This window comes from Eretmochelys imbricata, chromosome 1, assembly GCF_965152235.1.
Source record: "Eretmochelys imbricata isolate rEreImb1 chromosome 1, rEreImb1.hap1, whole genome shotgun sequence".
NCBI lineage: Eukaryota > Metazoa > Chordata > Testudines > Cheloniidae > Eretmochelys > Eretmochelys imbricata.
Window position 1 is genome coordinate 38,723,442 of NC_135572.1, and position 18,787 is coordinate 38,742,228.

Below are 18,787 nucleotides of genomic sequence, written 5' to 3' on the forward strand. Positions count from 1 at the left end.
CTCTGGGGTGGGGCCGGGATGAGGGTTTTGGGGTGCAGGCTGCCCCGGGGCTGTGGTGGGGACAGCCCTCTCTTGTTGCAGTAGCTTAGAACTGGGGAAGGGGTGCCTGTCCGTACGGGGGAGAGGCATCTCTTCCCACCACAGCCCTGAGCGCCTGTGCAGGGCTTAATAGGCAGCTGTGCAGCTTAAAGGGAACTTAGGTCACAGGGTTTCATTTTTGCCTGTAGTGTATCACTTGTACCTCACTGACAGGCAGATTTCATGTTAGAAAATCTTTTCTCCTTTTGGAACCTACCCTTTTGGTGACAGTAAGCATGACATCAAAAGAGTTACATGAACCTCTTTGCGACCTTTAGGTGACATTTTTGGTATACAGCCCTTCTATGGAAATATAATTCTGCTTCCTATGATTGTGCCTCCAGGTATTGAGAGGCAGAGGTGATGTATGTTTGTGGCAAAGGGTAACAGATGAAAAAATTATACCAGATAGAAATGTGAATGGAGAAAAGATCTATTCATGAGAGCCAGATGGAGGGGGGATGGGGGAGACACCACACCAGGGGTTCTCAATGGTTTTATTTCTGAGCCCCTGTGCCACCCTCCCCCCAACATGCTATAAAAACTCCACGGCCCACCTGTGCCACAATAACTGGTTTTCTGCATATAAAAGCCAAGGCCAGCATTAGGGGGTAGCAAGCAGAGCAATTGCCTGGGACCCCACACCACAGAGGCCCCAGAGAAGCTACTTTGCTCAGGCTTTGGCTTCAGCCTTGGGTGGTGGGACTCAGGGCCCCAGGCTTCAGTCCCATGCGATGGGGCTTTGGCTTGCTGCCCTGAGCCCCAGCAAGTTGAACGCTGGCCTTCCTTGGTGGCCCCCCTGAACCTGCTTGCAGCCCCACAGCAGACCCTGGTGCGACAGGTTAGATCACAGAAACCCCCTTGGGACTGCCACCTGATGTGCCTAGACTACCTCTGAGCCCGTTTTCCCTGCCAGCTTGGGACTTCAGTACCTTGACTCGTTTGAGCCAGACACGTTTGCCTGCTTCAAACACAGATCCAAGTCTGAACCATGTCCCCCACAAGCTGCAGGCTTAACCGAAAACAGCTTAAGAAGTGCTCCTGCCTCCAGCACTCAGATACCCAGCTCCCAATGGGGTCCAAACCCCAAATAAATCCGTTTTACCCTGTATAAAGCTTATACAAGGTAAACTCATAAACTGTTTGCCCTCTATAACACTGATAGAGAGATATGCACAACTGTTTGCCCCCACCACACCGGGTATTAATATATACTCTGGGTTAATTAATAAGTAAAAAGTGATTTTATTAAATACAAAAAGTAGGATTTAAGTGGTTCCAAGTAATAACAGACAGAACAAAGTAAACTACCACGCAAAATAAAACAAAAACACGCAAGTCTAAGCCTAATATAGTAGAAACCTGAATACAGATAAAATCTCACCCTCAGAGATTTTTCAGTAAGTTTCTTTCACGGACTGGATGCCTTCCTAGTCTGGGCCCAATCCTTTCCCTGGTACAGTCCTTGTTCCAGCTCAGGTGGTAGCTAGGGGATTTCTCATGACTGCAGCCCCCTTTGTTCTGTTCCATTCCCTTATATAGCTTTAGCACAAGGTGGGAATCTTTTGTCTCTTTGGGTCCCCACCCCTCCTTCTAAATGGAAAAGCCCCAGGTTTAAGATGGATTCCAGTACCAGGTGACATGGTCACATATCCTGTGAGACCCCAAGCCTTCATTCTTCCCGGCCCCACTCACAGGAAGGCTTGCAAGTAAACAGAGCCATTTACAGTCAATTGTCCTAGCTGATGGGAGTCAAGATTCCAAACCACCATTAATGGCCCACACTTTTCATAATTACAATAGGACCTCAGAGTTATATTTCATATTTCTAATTTCAGATACAAGAATGATACATTTATACAAATAGGATGACCACACTCAGTAGATTATAAACTTTGTAATAATACCTTACAAGAGACCTTTTGCATGAAGCATATTTCAGTTACATTATATTCATGCTCATTAGCATATTTTCATAAAAATCATATAGAGTGCAAAGTCACACCTGGACCCCAGGTTGGGAACCACTGCACTACAGAATGGGAAATTTGATAGGGACATTGTCCATGTTGGGATCTGATGGGCAACAGCATGCATGGAAGACGACCACCCAGTTCTATCACAGTGGCAACCAGGCAGCAGACAGGGTCCATCTCCCACCTTGGTAATCTGACACTTGCACACATTTTATTCCTGTGTAATCAGTCAAGCTTCTATTCAAATACATTCAAACCTCTTTCATCCAAATCTTGATTATCCAAAATTGTTCCCTGACATCTACTCTGCTTCTCTGTAGCCTCATTTATCTAAAGTTATTTCCATTTCCCTCATCTCCTTTAAAAAAAACTAGGCTTGACTGTGATCATTATATTTACCTTTGATTTTTATTTCTGTGGAACTAATGCAGTCTATACGAAGCTAGCACTCATTCTTTCATCAGATAATACCTGCTGTATCTATTTGCTTATAATCTTTCCAACTCTTAACTCTAGGGTAAGAAATACCAAGAGCTTCGTAATCTGTTGCACGGTTGTGCTTTTAACACAATTACTTCAAAGGAACACATTTCCCTTTGAAAATGTTATTTTGCAAAGCTTTGATGTGAGAAGGGGTCTAACACAATTTCAGAAACTTCTCTCTTACTGAACTCTGAGATGCTTTGCTGCAGGGTTTTGGTGATCATCACATAAGAAAGGGATTTGAAAAACTCGCTATGACTCACCATTTCTTGATGTCTTTCTTAGCCAATGTGCTAGTGGTCGTTTTAACATTCTGTTAACGTCAGTTTCATTCAGAAATTTTTTTCTCTGTATTTCTTCAAACCATTCTCCTGTCACTCCCTGTAGTCCAGTTACATCTTGCTTTTTCTTCTGAAGTTTGCTAAAAAGAAAACAAAATGCCAGTCAACTATTTCAACTGATTTAGAAATTTACCTTCTGTTACTGTTCACCACTAGTAACTCTCCTTTCCCTCATGAAAACACTTATGCTTGATTTCTACAAATCAAATTACTTAAAAAAAAATGTGTAAAAGCAAACCAAATAAGGATTAGCACATGATCCATGAAAGTCAATGGAAAGATTCAATTTGTCTTCAGTGAGAGCTGACAGCCCAGTTCAGCAAGGTATTTAACCATATGCCTAACTGATTCCACAGTATATATCCGATGAAGTGAGCTGTAGCTCACGAAAGCTTATGCTCAAATAAATTGGTTAGTCTCTAAGGTGCCACAAGTACTCCTTTTCTTTTTGTGATTTCAGGAAACTACCCATATGCTTAATTAACCTTCTGCCTTGCAGAACCGGGGCCACAATGCATAAGCAACTCATTAAACCTAAGATTGAGGGTCTGTCACATCAGTAACCTAAATAATATATATTGTAATTAAACCATTTTTGAGATTTTTCATCCTCAGATTTCTGTAGGGGGAAAAAAAAAAACAGTAAAATTGTTCTTGTCCTAATAGTAAACTACTTGCAGCAAGGACTGTATTTTGTAAAAACAACAAGAAGTCCTTGTGGCACCTTAGAGACTAACAGATTTATTTGAGCATAAGCTTTCATGGACTAGAACCCACTTCATCAGATGCATGGAGTGGAAAATACGGGAGCAGGTAAGGCAGCTCCCATCTTTTCATGTATTTATACCTGCTCCCGTATTTTCCACTCCATGCATCTGATGAAGTGGGTTCCAGCCCATGAAAGCTTATGCCCAAATAAATTTGTTAGTCACAAGGACTCCTCATTGTTTTTGCTGATACAGACTAACACGGCTACCACTCTGAAGCCTGTATTTTGTAAAACACTCAGCAGTGTGGGGTCCCTGTCTGGAGCTTTCAGTGTGTAATACAAACACGATACTAAATGCAGATTGTATAGCTATGCACTGTCAGTAAAACAAGATTGTTACTCTTAATTTTCATAACTGCCTCGTGGCTTGCCCGTATTTAACGTTGTGTATAACCAACCTACAACTTACAGATTTCTCCAAAGGAGATTTAGGCATGGATTAAACTATAGAAATGTGGCTTTGACAAGGTACCAAACTAAAGAGAAACTGAACAGAAGTTGTTATTTTTACTCAAAATAACTGGTCGTATGAATATAGTATTTATTGGGACCTAAAAGAATAGTGTGCAGATGCAAAAAAGCCTGAATGATGCATGTTGCAGGGTGGACTGGGCCCTTTCAGAAGGAACTGCTCCAGCCCACCTGTGCAATGTTAACAGCTCTGATGGGGCGTAATGGAAGACAGGTGTTATCTATGAGATCAGCAGGAAGCTACAGAGAGGAGTTGTAGTGAGCAGGAGGCTGCTGTGGGAGACTCTGACGGGAGAAGGGCCTGGAAACCAAAGCCAAAGAGCTGAAGAAGGCTGAGGCCTGGAAGAGTAGAGGGGTTTGACTGCTGACCTCTAAAAGATGGAGCGTAGACAGCATTGGGAGGATGTTGAGCCCTTTCCTGGAGATGAAAGGACTACGGGTAGGAAGACTGGAGAGTATGTGTTGGGAAGAGCAGGGAAGGACTCCAGCTAGAAGGGGCTGGCTAGCAGAGTAGAATAGGTGGTGTATTGATGGACTATATTTTGGGACTTTGAGGATGGTTTGAATTGTTTATGTTAATACATCGAGATCCCAAGGAGGGGTACTGCTGGTCATGAGAAAGCCTCCAGCACAGTTCTTAAATGCTCCTGAAGAGGGTAAACAAAGGCAGGGTGCTACACAGCCTGGCTATGCTGGGGTGCTCAGCATGTGGCCAGCCCTGTTACTGTGTGCCTGGATTGCAAAACTACTGTAATGTAATTTGAAAGCAAGAAGTGCCACACCCACGTGGTATTTTGGATGGGGAGAAAGCCTTTGTGGGCAGCCCTGTGACCGAATGCCAGTGTTGAACAATGGCTCTCAAAAAATCTTCCCTGTGGTAAATCCCACAACTCAGGAGTGCCTGTGCTCTGAGAGGAGGGATACAGGCTGAGGAATCTATTCACTTATCCATTTACATACGATCACTTTCTGTCTCTGTTCGAGAGACTGCTGCTGGCACACAAGCTTACACTAAATGCACATGCCGGGAACACACACACTTCTTCCAGAAAACAGTACTGAGTAATGCATTGTTTAGCTGATGTCATTTGAAGGAAGGTAGGATCGGGGTAGACCTTTATAGGTAGGTTTGTGGAGATTTCCTTTTTTTTTTTTTTTTTAAACAAGTGGATATTTGGTGCAATCTGATGCTAAGGCAAAAACTCTACTCTTCAGGAAACCCTGGATGATTAAGAAGTGTTTAGGGAGATGGTGAATTCCATCAGAAGCAGGAAAAATCACCCCCACTCCCATGTCAAACTGCTGGAAGAATTTGAACAAAGATGCTCCCATGAGCCACCTCCATTACCTCACTAGCGCAGCCTTAACACAAGGGATTCAATATATCTGAGTGAGTAAAAATACAGACATGGAACTATAAATGCAGCATCTGGGGAGAGTCTGTAGTCACAAGGAGCACAAACTGCCTCAGAAACGAGCATAGACCTGCTTTGCTGGAGTTCTGAAAGATGAAAACATCTACAAGGCATCCCCATCCTCTCTTCGAAAAAAATAAGTATAAATTTATTAGTCTGATTTGTGTAAGATGTAACGGTATGACAGATCAGAAGTTACATATATATATTATATATCAAACCAGGTTAATGTTTGGACATATTTTTAAGAGGAAAACAGTTCAAGAAAGGCAGATGAAAATCATATTCAATTTATTGCCATCTAGTGGTAAAAAGCAAAAAGTGTTCACAAAAAGAAAAGGAGTACTTGTGGCTCCTTAGAGACCAATTTAGTCTCTAAGGTGCCACAAGTACTCCTTTTCTTTTTGCGAATACAGACTAACACGGCTGTTACTTTGAAAAAAGTGTTCAGAAAGCTTGATGAAAAATGCCTGAATTTTCCTACATCAACAAGCTTCCAAAATCAAAATGGTTTTTTGGAGGGACAATTCTTCATGGAATCTGTGGGCTCCCAGGCACTGGAAGGTGATTTGTTTACTCTAACGAACCTTAGATTATTTATATATATATACATATATATAAATATTCTAACCAGAACCTCAAAACTGTTAGAAGTTTTGGGCAGTTTTTTTTAAATCTGTTTTTAAGATTTGGTCTCCTGCTAGGTCAAGAAGGTGTAAAAACAAAACAAACAAAAAAATCCAACCAGCCCTACACTCTGCCTTATAATATGTTGGATGAATAGGTGTTGATATTTCATTCCAACTGTACAACACTGCAAAGAATTTTTTTTTAATCATGTACTGTAAATATTGATCCGTTTGGAGTAGCTCCCATCAACACTATCTTACCTCCGCTATACATTTGCCCAATCATGTCTACATGGTCCCCCTAATCTGTGCTGAACAACAATATTAAACTACAATGAAAGTAGTTCTTGAGAATATAAAGTAATTAACAGTCTTGTGTTGTTATCTGACTCCAAATATAGACCAGCCTTTGAGTCACTGGAATTAATATTTGGATTGCAACACTGCTGAATAAAGCAGAGAACGAATTAAATGTTGAGACAGTGCTCTGTAACACTGTCTAAACCCTAACTGCTCTCTAGTCCCCCTCTTCCATCTCCTCCACTCCAGTTCTTTCACGGCATCTATTTGAGCATCTTGGGAGGAGACAACAATGTGACTGGCAAAACTACCTCCAAAAACTTGGAGGATAAAAGATTATTTCTAGGGCCCTACCAAATTCACAGTCCATTTTGGTTAATTTCACAGTCATAGGATTTTAAAAATCATAAATTTCATGATCTCAGATATTTAAATCTGAAATTTCATGATGTTGTAACTGTAGGGGTCCTGACCCAAAAGAGGGTAGTGGGGGGGGTCACAAGGTTATTGTAGGGGGCTCATAGTATTGCCATCTGTACTTCTCTGCTGCTGACGACAGCACTGCCTTCAGAACTGGGTGGCTGGAGAGTGGCAGCTGCTGCCCGGGATCCCAGCTCTGAAGGTAGTGCCACCAGCAGCAGCAGCACAGAAGTAAGGATAGCATGGTATGGTATTTCTACCCTTACCCTTAGGCAGCAGTCGCCACTTTCTAGCCACCCATTGCCACCCTTACTTCTGCGCTTCTGCTGGTGGTGCTGCCTTCAGAGCTGGGCACCTGGCCAGCAGCTGCCACTTTCTCGTCACCCGGCTCTGAAGGCAGTGTAGAAATAAGGGTGGCAATATCACAACATCACAACCACACAATAACCTTACAACCCCCCCCCCCCCCCCATGACCCCTTTTTGGGTCAGGATCCCCAGTTTAAACAACACTGTTCCTCCCCTGTGAAATCTATATAGTATAGGGTGAAAGTACACAGAAGACCAGATTTCATGGTCCATGATGCATTTTTCATGGCCGCGAATTTGGTAGGACCCTAATTATTTCCAAGGACTTCACCCAGAAGGCTGTGTTGACTGTTCAACAAACTATAGCAGGTACAATCCTGAATGACCTTTCTTTTCTCACTTTTCCCCATCTTTATCTTAAACAATATCTCAACTATACATTGCTCAATCCATGAACAATTTCATAACTTTTTTTTTATACACACCTCTTCCATATTTGCATAAACATGTCCTAATGCTTCTCATGTAAGCCTGGAGATCTCTAATAACAGGAGATGGGGAGGAAGTTACCCGAGTTTTTTTGTTTGTGCTTTGATATGGAGCCTACTATCATTAACATAATTGCAGAGAAAGCTACAGTCCCAACATGGCACTTCCTGTTGTGACACTTGTGAGTTTCTACTGCTAGAGAAAGAGGAAAAGTATCTTTTCTACCATCCTCATACTTTAGAAGGGGGAGGGAAGGAGCTAGTAAGGTAGCAGAGACTGGGTTGCTGAGCAAGAGCCTCTGAAAGATGCTCTGTAACAACCTGCTGTTTACTTGTGAACGAGGACCCAATTCTGCTTCTTCTTAAGTCAAAAGTAAAACTCCCATTGATTTCAGTAGGAGCAAGATCAGGCCCTAAACGATCCTTGACTATAAAATGGCAAACTATACATCTTGCAGTACCCAGAGAGAAGAGGAAGACTTCATAGGGGGAAGGAGAGGCAGATCAGAAAGAACTCATCAGTTCAAGGCAACCATTGGCTGAGAAGGCAAAGCTGAAGTGGCTACATGAAAAAGAAAACAACTGTGTCCACAGCATTAGATACCAACTATTGCAGTGCAAATAATTTGCAGCAGTCATTCAAGGAATTTATTCTTTTATTCTGCTCGTACTTGAAATGCGTTGCTTTGTCAGTGAGGGGTATACAAACACATTGGGAAAACAGCACTAGAAAACCATTTTATTGTCTAATTGGAACCCAAGATTTCTCTTTACAAAGAAAATCATCTTTCCCTGGTATTTTAATTTACTATCTTCCTCATGCTTTATTCTGTATGCCCCTTTGGTGAACTCCCTATCCTTGGCTTATGTATCTAGTTAATTTTCTGGAGTAACCATGGCTCAGTTACTGCAATCACACATCCCTCAAAAGGCATAAGCCAGCAGTTCCACTAATTTATGTATGTATGTATGTATATTGTAACTATAGAAGAGATATTTAAATGTACACGGGCAAGATGTCATCATTAAAAAAAATTCTTTATGTGTTACTAACAATAGCTTATATTATTACAGCTGAGAGAATTTAAGATCTTACTTATGTACCATTTTTTTTTCTTGCACTTTTTCTAGTTTAGAGAATGAAAATTTCACTTCTCCATTGGAGGCACACTGCAGGAGTATTAAGAGCCAGAAAGTGATACTGACTACAATGTCTGGGATGAACACACTATAGGGATTTCTGTAAAAGGCTGTAATTCTGCAAAGGTTTATTTATCTAACGTTTTCATGTCTGTCAAGTTAAGCATGTGCATATTACATCTCTGAAAAATTAGCGTCTAAATCTGAAAAATGTTTACACTGAATTTTTTTTTTTAGAAGAACAAAATAGTTTTTGTCAATAGTGGATTGGCAAAATAATACAAGGGTTGGGTGTAGACTACTAGAAAGTGTCCTTTTAACCTGTCAGCTTTCATTTTCTCTCATTTCTCTTCTCTGAATGTCTTCACACAGTGGCGCTGTTATTTACTGCTTTTACAACACTCATAATCAAACGAACAGTAAAGGGAGTTTGAGATAAAGGTCACAACAAGAAGACTGCACAATATATACATTCAATCTTTTGGGCTGGATCCAAAGTCCACTGAAGTCAATGGAAAGACTCTTCCCACTAATGCAAGGAAACTCCTCAAAAGTAAAGGTACAAAGGATTTTGGGGAATGAAACCTCTGACTCTGTGGATCAGCCTCTCAGCTCTAGCCCTCTGGCCCTCCTCTCTCAAGCTGCATACAACCTTAAGGAGCTGGACTGTCATTGGGCAGAGACCCATTCTTGCACATAACTCCCACACGCACCCTGGAATGCAGTTACTGCTATTTCAAGCGGGAACGTCTTAAGGCAAGTCTACATTAAAAAATTAAGTTGAGCTAAGCCCTGGTCTACACTATGGGCTTAGGTCAAATTTAGCCAAGTTAGGTCGATTTTAAAATGAATGCATCGACACAACCAACCCTGTTCTGGCGACCTAAAGGGCTCTTAAAATCGACTTCAGTACTCCTCCCTGGCGAGGGGAGTAGCGCTAAAAATCGACCTTGCGGGGTCGAATTTCGGGTAGCGCAGACGCAACTTGACAGTATTGGCCTCTGGGACCTATCCCAGAGTGATCCAATGTGACCACTCCGGACAGCACTTTGAACTCTGATGCACTAGCCAGGTACACAGGAAAAGCCCCGGGAAGTATTGAATTTAATTTCCTGTTTGGTCAGTGTGGCGAGCTCAGCAGCATCGGTGACCATGCAGTCCCCCCAGAATTGCAAACGAGCTCCAGCATGGACTGAAAGGGAGACACTAGATCTGATTGCTGTATGGGGAGCAGAATCTGTGCAGGCAGAACTCAGGTCAAAAAGAAGAAATGCTAATATATATGCCAAAATTGCAAAGGGCATGGTGGAGAGAGGCTACAACAGGGACACACAACAGTGCTTCGTGAAAGTTAAGGAGCTCAGGCCTCAGACCAAAAGACAAAGGAGACAAATGGTCACTCCAGGTCAGAGCCCCATACATGCCACTTCTATGATCAGCTGCATGGCATTCTAGGTGGGACCCTACCACTACCCCACTGCTGTCCTTGGACACCTGCAAGGGGGAGTCTCACGCAACAGGGAGGAGGATTTTGTGGAAGAGGAGGAGGAGGAGAATGCGCAGCAGGCAAGTGGTGAATCCGCTTTCCCTGGCAGCCAGGACCTTTTCATCACCCTGGAGCCAATACCCTCCCAAGGCGGGATCCCAGACCCTGAAGCCAGAGAAGGCAGCTCTGGTGAGTGCACATTTGTAACGAAAGAACAGGGTTTAAAAGCAAGAGTGTTTAATGTTTGATTTGCCCTGAAGAATTGGGATGCATTCGCGGCCAGTACAGCTACTGGAAAACTCTGTTAACGTGTCTGGGGATGGAGCGGGAATCCTCCAGGGACATCTCCATGAAGCTCTCCTGGAGGTACTCTGAAAGCCTTTGCAGAAGGTTTCTGGGGAGGGCTGCCTTATTTGGTCCTTGTTGGCTTTCCTGCAGCTCCAGAAGACGGAATGTTGCTTGAATGCAACCAAAACTCAGTCGATTTTTAGAAATTGATTTTATACAGTCAACTGTGTATGTTCCGACTAAGCGCATTAAGTCGGCGGAGTGTGTCCTCAATATTGCGGCTAGTATTGAATTACGGAGCGGTGCACTGTGGATAGCTATCCCACAGTCCCGCAGTCTCCACTGCCCATTGAAATTCTGGGTTAAGCTCTCAATGTCTGATGTGGCAAAAACATTATCGAGGGTGGTTTTGGGTACATGTCGTCAGTCGCCCCTCCCTCCCTCTGTGAAAGTAATGGAAGACAATCGTTTTGTGCCTTTTTTCCTGGGTTACCCGTGCAGATGCCATACCACAGCAAGCATGGAGCCCGCTCAGCTCACCACTGCTGTTGTGAGCATTGTAAACACCTCATAGATTATCCTGGATATCTGCAGAACCTGGCTAGGAGATACCAGCACAAGGATGATTGTGATGAGGACATGGGCACAGACGTTCCTGAAAGCACGAGCGGTGGCAATTGGGACATCATGGCGGCAGTGGGGCTGGTTGATACAGTGGAACTCCGATTCTGGGCTTGGCAAACAAGCACAGACTGGTGGGACTGCATAGTGTTGCGGGTATGGGATGATTCACAGTGGCTGCAAAACTTTTGCATGCTTAAGGCCACTTTCCTTGAACTTTGTGAGTTGCTTTCCTCCACCCTTAAGCACAGGAATACCAAGATGAGACCTGCCCTGACAGTTGAGAAGCGAGTGGCGATAGCCCTGTGGAAGCTTGCAATGCCTGACTGTTACTGGTCAGTCGGGAATCAGTTTGGAGTGGGCAAGTCTACTGAGGGGACTGCTGTGATCCAAGTAGCCAATGCAATCACTGACGTTCTGCTATTAAGGGTAGTGACTCTGGGAAATGTGCAAGTCATACTGGATGGCTTTGCTACAATGGGGTTCCCTAACTGTGGTGGGGCAATAGACAGAACACATATCCCTATCTTGGCACTGGACCACCTTGCCAACCAGTATATAAACCACAAGGGGTACTTCTCAATGGTGCTGCAAGCACTGGTGGATCACAAGAGACGTTTCACCATCATCAGTGTGGGATGGCCGGGAAAGGTGCATGACGCTCGCATCTTCAGGAACTCAGGGCTGTTCAAGCAGTTGCAAGAAGGGACTTACTTCCCAGACCAGAAAATTACCATTGGAGATGTTGAAATGTCAATAGTTATCCTTGGGGACCCAGCCTACCCCTTGCTCCCATGGCTCATGAAGCCGTACACAGGCAGCCTGGACAGTAGAAAAGAGAGTTCAACTATAGGTTGAGCAAGTGCAGAATGGTGGTAGAATGTGCCTTTGGACGTTTAAAAGCTCGCTGGTGCTGTGCGCTGACTAGGTTAGACCTCAGCACAATCAACATTCCCATTGTTATTGCTGCTTGCTGTGTGCTCCATAATATCTGTGAGAGTAAGGGGGAGATGTTTATGGCAAGCTGGGAAGATGAGGCAAATCACCTGGTGGCCGACTTTGCGCGGCCAGAAACCAGGGCGATTAGAAGAGCACAGCTAGGCGCGCTGCACATTAGAGAGGCTTTGAAAACCAGTTTCATGACTGGCCAGGCTATGGTGTGACAACTGTGTGTGTTTCTCCTTGCTGCAAACCCACCACCTTTGTTGATTTTAATTCCCTGTAAGCCAACCACCCTCCTCCCTTCGATCACAGCTGGCAAAGGAAATAAAGTAACTATTGTTTTGAAACTATGCATTCTTTCTTTATTAATTAAAAAAAAAGTGAGATAACTGACAAGGTAGCCCGGGTGGGGTGGGGTACGGGAGGAGGGAAGGACAAGGGCACATTGCTTATTGTAGCCATACTACAAATCAAAACTGTTTGAATGACAGCCTTCTGTTGCTTGGGACATCCTCTGGAGTGGAGTGGCTTGGTGTCCGGAGCCTCCCACTCCCCTCCCCACCCCCCCGCACATTCTTGTGCGTCTGGGTGAGGAGGATATGGAACTTGGGGATGAGGGCAGGCAGTTATACGATGGATGCAGCGGGGGGGTGGGGGTGGGGTCTTTGCACTTGTTGGTTTTCCTGCAGCTCCAACAGACACTTCATCATGTCCGTTTGCTCCCCAATTAGCCTCAGCATCACCTCCTGTCTCTGCTCTTCGCACTCACTTAATGCTTTCCTGGCCTCTGCCCCTGAATGCCTCCATGCATTAAGCTGTGCCCTATCAGTGTGGGAGGACTGCATGAGCTCAGAAAACATGTCATTGTGAGTGCGTTTTTTAGCCTTCTAATCTGCAATAACCTCAGGGACGGAGATGATAGGGGGAGCATAGAAACATTTGCACTTGGGAGGAGATAAAAAGTGAGAGTAAAATTTATGATACACTTCTGAGAACAAAAGGGAGACTCTTTCACAGTGAATCAAGAAACTCATAGGAGACAGCACATGTGCTTTAGTTACAAGGTCACATTTTGCCTTTTATATTGAGTGCCTGCCAGTATGGTGACACCTCACACATGAAGAAAAGGAGTACTTGTGGCACCTTAGAGACTAACCAATTTATTTGAGCATGAGCTTTCGTGAGCTACAGCTCACTTCATCGGATGCATACCGTGGAAACTGCAGAAGACATTATATACACACAGAGACCATGAAACAATACCTCCTCCCACCCCACTGTCCTGCTGGTAATAGCTTATCTAAAGTGATCATCAAGTTGGGCCATTTCCAGCACAAATCCAGGTTTTCTCACCCTCCGCCCCCACCCCCCACAAACTCACTCTCCTGCTGGTAATAGCCCATCCAAAGTGACCACTCTCTTCACAATGTGTATGATAATCAAGGAGGGCCATTTCCTGCACAAATCCAGGTTCTCTCACCCCCTCACTCCCCTCCAAAAACCGCACACACAAACTCACTCTCCTGCTGGTAATAGCTTATCCAAAGTGACCACTCTCCCTACAATGTGCATGATAATCAAGGTGGGCCATTTCCAGCACAAATCCAGGTTTTCTCACCCCCCCACCCCCATACACACACAAACTCACTCTCTTGCTGGTAATAGCTCATCCAAAGTGACCACTCTCCCTACAATGTGCATGGTAATCAAGGTGGGCCATTTCCAGCACAAATCTAGGCTTTCTCACCCCCCCCCCCGCCCCCTTTTCCGGGGGAACACACACACACACAAAGCGAGAAACTGCTGAATTGGAATTCATTTGCAAATTGGATACTATTAATTTAGGCTTAAATAGAGACTGGGAGTGGCTAAGTCATTATGCAGGGTAGCCTATTTCCCCTTGTTTTTTCCTACCACCCCCCCCCCAGACGTTCTGGTTAAACTTGGATTTAAACTTGGAGAGTGGTCAGTTTGGATGAGCTATTGCCAGCAGGAGAGTGAGTTTGTGTGTGTGTGTTCCCCGGGAAAGAGGAAGGGGGGTGAGAAAGCCTGGATTTGTGCTGGAAATGGCCCACCTTGATTACCATGCACATTGTAGGGAGAGTGGTCACTTTGGATGAGCTATTACCAGCAAGAGAGTGAGTTTGTGTGGTAGGGTCCCCCCCAGAATGCCATGCAGCTGATCATAAAAGCGGCGTGTATGGGGCTCTGACCCGGAGCGACTGTTTGCCTCCTTTGTCTTTTGGTAGGCTTGTCTGAGCTTCTTAACTTTCATGTGGCACTGTTGTGTGTCCCTGTTGTAGCCTCTTTCCACCATGCCCTTTGCGATTTTGGCATATATATTTACATTTCTTCTTTTTGATCCGAGTTCTGCCTGCACAGATTCTTCTCCCCATACAGCAATCAGATCTAGTGTCTCCCTTTCAGTCCATGCTGGAGCTCGTTTGCAATTCTGGGGGGACTGCATGGTCACCTGTGCTGCTGAGCTCGCCACACTGACCAAACAGGAAATGAAATTCAAAATTTCCCGGGGCTTTTCCTGTGTACCTGGCTAGTGCATCAGAGTTCAAAGTGCTGTCCGGAGCGGTCACATTGGAGCACTCTGGGATAGGTCCCAGAGGCCAATACCGTCAAATTGCATCTGTACTACCCCAAATTCGACCCTGCAAGGTTGATTTTAGCGTTACTCCTCTCACCAGGGAGGAGTAATAAAGTCGATTTTAAGAGCCCTTTAGGTCGACGGAACAGGGTTGGTTGTGTAGACGCATTCATTTTAAAATCAACCCAACGTGGCTAAATTTGACCTAACCCTGTGGTGTAGACCAGGGCTAAGTTACAGCGACATACAGCCATTGCAGTAATTACATCACTTTTGCATGTCCACACTATGTGCCTCGTGTTGACGGTGCGCATCCTCACCAGGAGCACGTGCACCGATTTAACTGTCAGGGCGGGGCATTGTGGGACAGCTTCTGAAAGACAGCAACGGGCATTGTAAGCAATGCAGTGTCTACACTCATGGTGCACCAACCTAACTATGTCAACCTAAGCACTACGCCTCTTGCGGAGGTGGAGTTATTAAGTTGGTGTAGTAGGCATTACATTGCTGGGAGCTACATTTTAGCATAGACGCTTAGAGTTAGGTCGATGTAAACTGCCTTAGCTTGCCCTAACTCTGTAGTGTAGACCAGGGCTTGGCTGTGGCTATTTGATTGCTGAGTCTAGGAGAGATAATGCCACAGATAAGGGGTTTCTAGCACTGAAACTGCAAGAGCCCTGTTCACATTAAGCATTTGCAAAAGGTCTTATGGGTGGGGAATATTTTAGTGGAAGCAGCACTTCTTTATCTTCTCTGCCCCTTCCAGGAGTTCCACTGCCTATAAATCTTCTCTCCGCCCAGCTTCCAGCTGCTTGTAAAAAAAAAAAAAAACACACAAAATCTGTCCAATATATTTCTCTTAATGAGCTATGATAATAAAAACTGCTACTGTACATCACACAGCTTCAAAGCCCTTAGAGCAAAGAAATAATCAGAGGTGCCACATACCAGACAGATGCCAGAACATCTGGGAGACAGAACAATAAGCGTGTGAACAATGTGCATGCTAGCTCTAATCACAAGTTTATACGTTTAATTTAACACTGACTGTATTTTGGTAAAGCCTAACCCAGTATGAATGTAGAGGTTACATTTTAATCAGCCTACAAAGGAACTGATTCCAGAAGACTAAGCTATCACATCACTGATTTAAATTAATCATCATCTCTGGACTTCCTCCCTGGGTTTTAACCACAGGAGCAGTCTTGCACCCTATAATTTATAGTTGTCTTTGGTGCCGTAATCTTAAAATGAGCCCCCTCTAGTCAGCGGCAATAGGCTACCCGCATTTCCCCCCCATCCACTCCAAAGCAGCAATTCAGCATATTAAACCATATCCATGAGTTTCCTTACTGCAGGCATTTTATTCTAGATGTTATTTTTCCTGTATTTAAGCCCAAAACTCGATGTCCATTAACTGCAGTCTGTTCTCCTGGGCGGGAGAATAGGCAGACAGACTGCTTTGAAGTGGAAACCATTTTTCTTCATAACAAGCTGCCAGTGGGCAGCTACAGGAGCAAGAAGCCAGATTCAGCCCCATGGAGAGCACACAAATTACCTCGTCTCTAAATGACAGCGTAGGAAGCAGGAGTTCACAGAGGAAGCTAAGAAATCAGGAATTCAGATTGTCTTTAAGTCGAATACTGCAAGTCCTTAAAGCACAGAACACTATAAACTGAGATCACGATAGCTGTAAGTGTATTCATCACCCAGCTCAAGCTATAGTGACGTCTCAACCCCTCCAGCACATTAAACCACTTCATTACCAGAGGCTGAAAGAACAGTCAGAGAGGAACTTAGTGTCACTGAATCTTGACATCTGAATCTCACGATTACCTTGTACGAGACAAGGTGGGTGAGGTAATATCTTTCATTGGACCAACTTTTATTGGTGAGAGAAGCTTTTGAGCCACACAGAGCTCTGCTTCAGGTTTTATCTGGTGTAGTCACAGTTTATTGTGAAGATGTTATTTTGTGCCATGTTGATGTCAGGAAACAAGTAGATAAGGCAGAAATTGGAGTATCTTTTTACTGGACCTATGAATAGGTTAGAAAACGCAAGTTCTTGAGTGACAGGTCATTAAGGGCTAATGCCATAGCTGTCAGCAGCTCTCTAGAAAGTGGGCCTGATTCTCAATTGTCCTGAGCCTGGTTCAGTTATTTACCTTTATGCAGAGTGCATTATGGGTGTACAATGCTACTGTTGTGATCTGGTAATATTTCATAACCGCTTTGTGCTTCTGTGCACAGCTATAAATTACTATCGCAGCTGAAGGACAGAGGGAAAAATCTGGCTGTGCAGAATGGTGGATGTTTTGCACTTGTTATCACGCTGCCTTTAACCAAGATGTTCACAAGCTGCCTCGCCATAGAGTAATAAAACTAGAGGTTCATGATGCAATTTAAGGGAAGAATATTTATAATCTTTTAAAGTATGCTGTGTGGGTGTGTAAATTCCAAATGATAGGTAAGGTAATGTAGCCACTGACCTGACGATTAGAAGGGACTCTCTTAGATAATGTCCCTCGTAGTGGTTTTGATTTGAATGTAACCAAGAAATGTCCCCTCTTCCAGTCTAATGAATTTTTAGTGGGTCATGAGAAAAGACTTTTCATAAACAAAATACCATAGATAATACCATAGATAGTAGATAACAATAACGCGCTGAGGGAAATCATAGCAAGTCCCTGCTCTTCTATGCAGGTAACTTATATACACTTGGTGTATGCAGTAATATATACACTTGGTGCTTTAAATGTCATACAGCTGAAAACAATTATAAGCCAAATCTGGAAGAAAAAAATGCAACCAGAACAATCTAAATGACAATGGTTTAAGAACACTCTACTACACTGTTTTTCAAAGTTCGAGTTGCAACGGCATGTCAGGCACCGGGTCGCTCTGGTCAGCACCACTGACCGGGACATTAAAGGTCCTGTTGGTGGTGCTGCCCTGCTAAGGGAGGCTAGTCTACCTGTTTCGACACCGCGCTGCGCCCCGAAAGTGGCCAGCAGTGGCTCTGGCTTCTAGGCATGGGGGCCATGGGGCTCCATGTGCTATCCCAAGCACCAGCTCTGCACTCCCATTAGCCTGCAGGTGAGAGTTGCACGAAACCGCTGGTGGGCCTCCACCTAGGAGCTGGACCTGCTGCTGGCTGCTTCCGGGGTGTAGCACAGTCCCCAGTGCCAGGACAGGCAGGAAGCCTGCCTCTGCACCCCGGCTGCGCCGCTGACCAGGAACTTCTGGAGGTAAGTCTGCACCCCAACCCCATGCCCCAATCCCCTGTCCCAGCCCTGAGCCCCTCCCAAACCTGGAACCCCTTCCTGTACCCCAAACCCCTCATTCCTGGCTCTACCCCAGAGCCTGCACCCCCAGCCCAGAGCCCTGACCCCCTCCTATACCCCAACCCCCTGCCCCAGCCCAGAGCCCCCTCCCACACCCTGAACTCATTCCCGGCCCCACCCCACACCCCAACCCTCTGCCCCAGCCCCGAATGCCTCACACACCCCAAACCCCTCATCCCCAGCTCCATTGGGTCACAGGCATCAATAATTTTCTTCAACTGGGTCCTCAGAAAAAAAGTTTGAAAGCCACTGCTCTACTAGATGTCCAAAAAGCCATAATCAAGGAAGAAGGCCATATTGGTTAAAAAAAACCAACCTGGTTTAGAAGGTAAATGAAGGCAGCTATAATGTACATAAAAAACAAATGGAAGAAAGGGGAAGTTGATAGTGATTAATATAAATCAGAAGCTAGGAATTGCAGAAAATTTAAAAGGGAAGCAAAGAGACACAAGGAGAAAGCTATAGCCAGCAGAGTTAAGGACAATACAGAATTTAAGTATATTAGGAACAAAAAGAATCCTAATCGTACTGGAAATGGTAGACTCATCAATAACAATGGAGAAAAGAGAGAAGTGTTCAATAAATATTTCTGGTGTGTATTTGGGGAAACAGATATAGTCTCATCATACAACACACTTTCCTTTCCACAAGTATCTCAGGAAGATGTTAAACAGCAGTTACTAAAGTTA

General features: G+C 44.4%; 1 protein-coding gene across 1 annotated transcript in view; it reads right to left on the reverse strand.

Moving 5' to 3' along the window:
* EXPH5 (exophilin 5) overlaps nucleotides 1-18,787 on the reverse strand; it is a 52,566-nt gene that overhangs the window by 16,490 nt on the left and 17,289 nt on the right. The window contains exon 2 of the mRNA XM_077808944.1: nucleotides 2,801-2,958. Within this exon, the coding sequence (XP_077665070.1) occupies nucleotides 2,801-2,958 (158 nt within the window). The remainder of the gene's footprint in view (nucleotides 1-2,800; nucleotides 2,959-18,787) is intronic.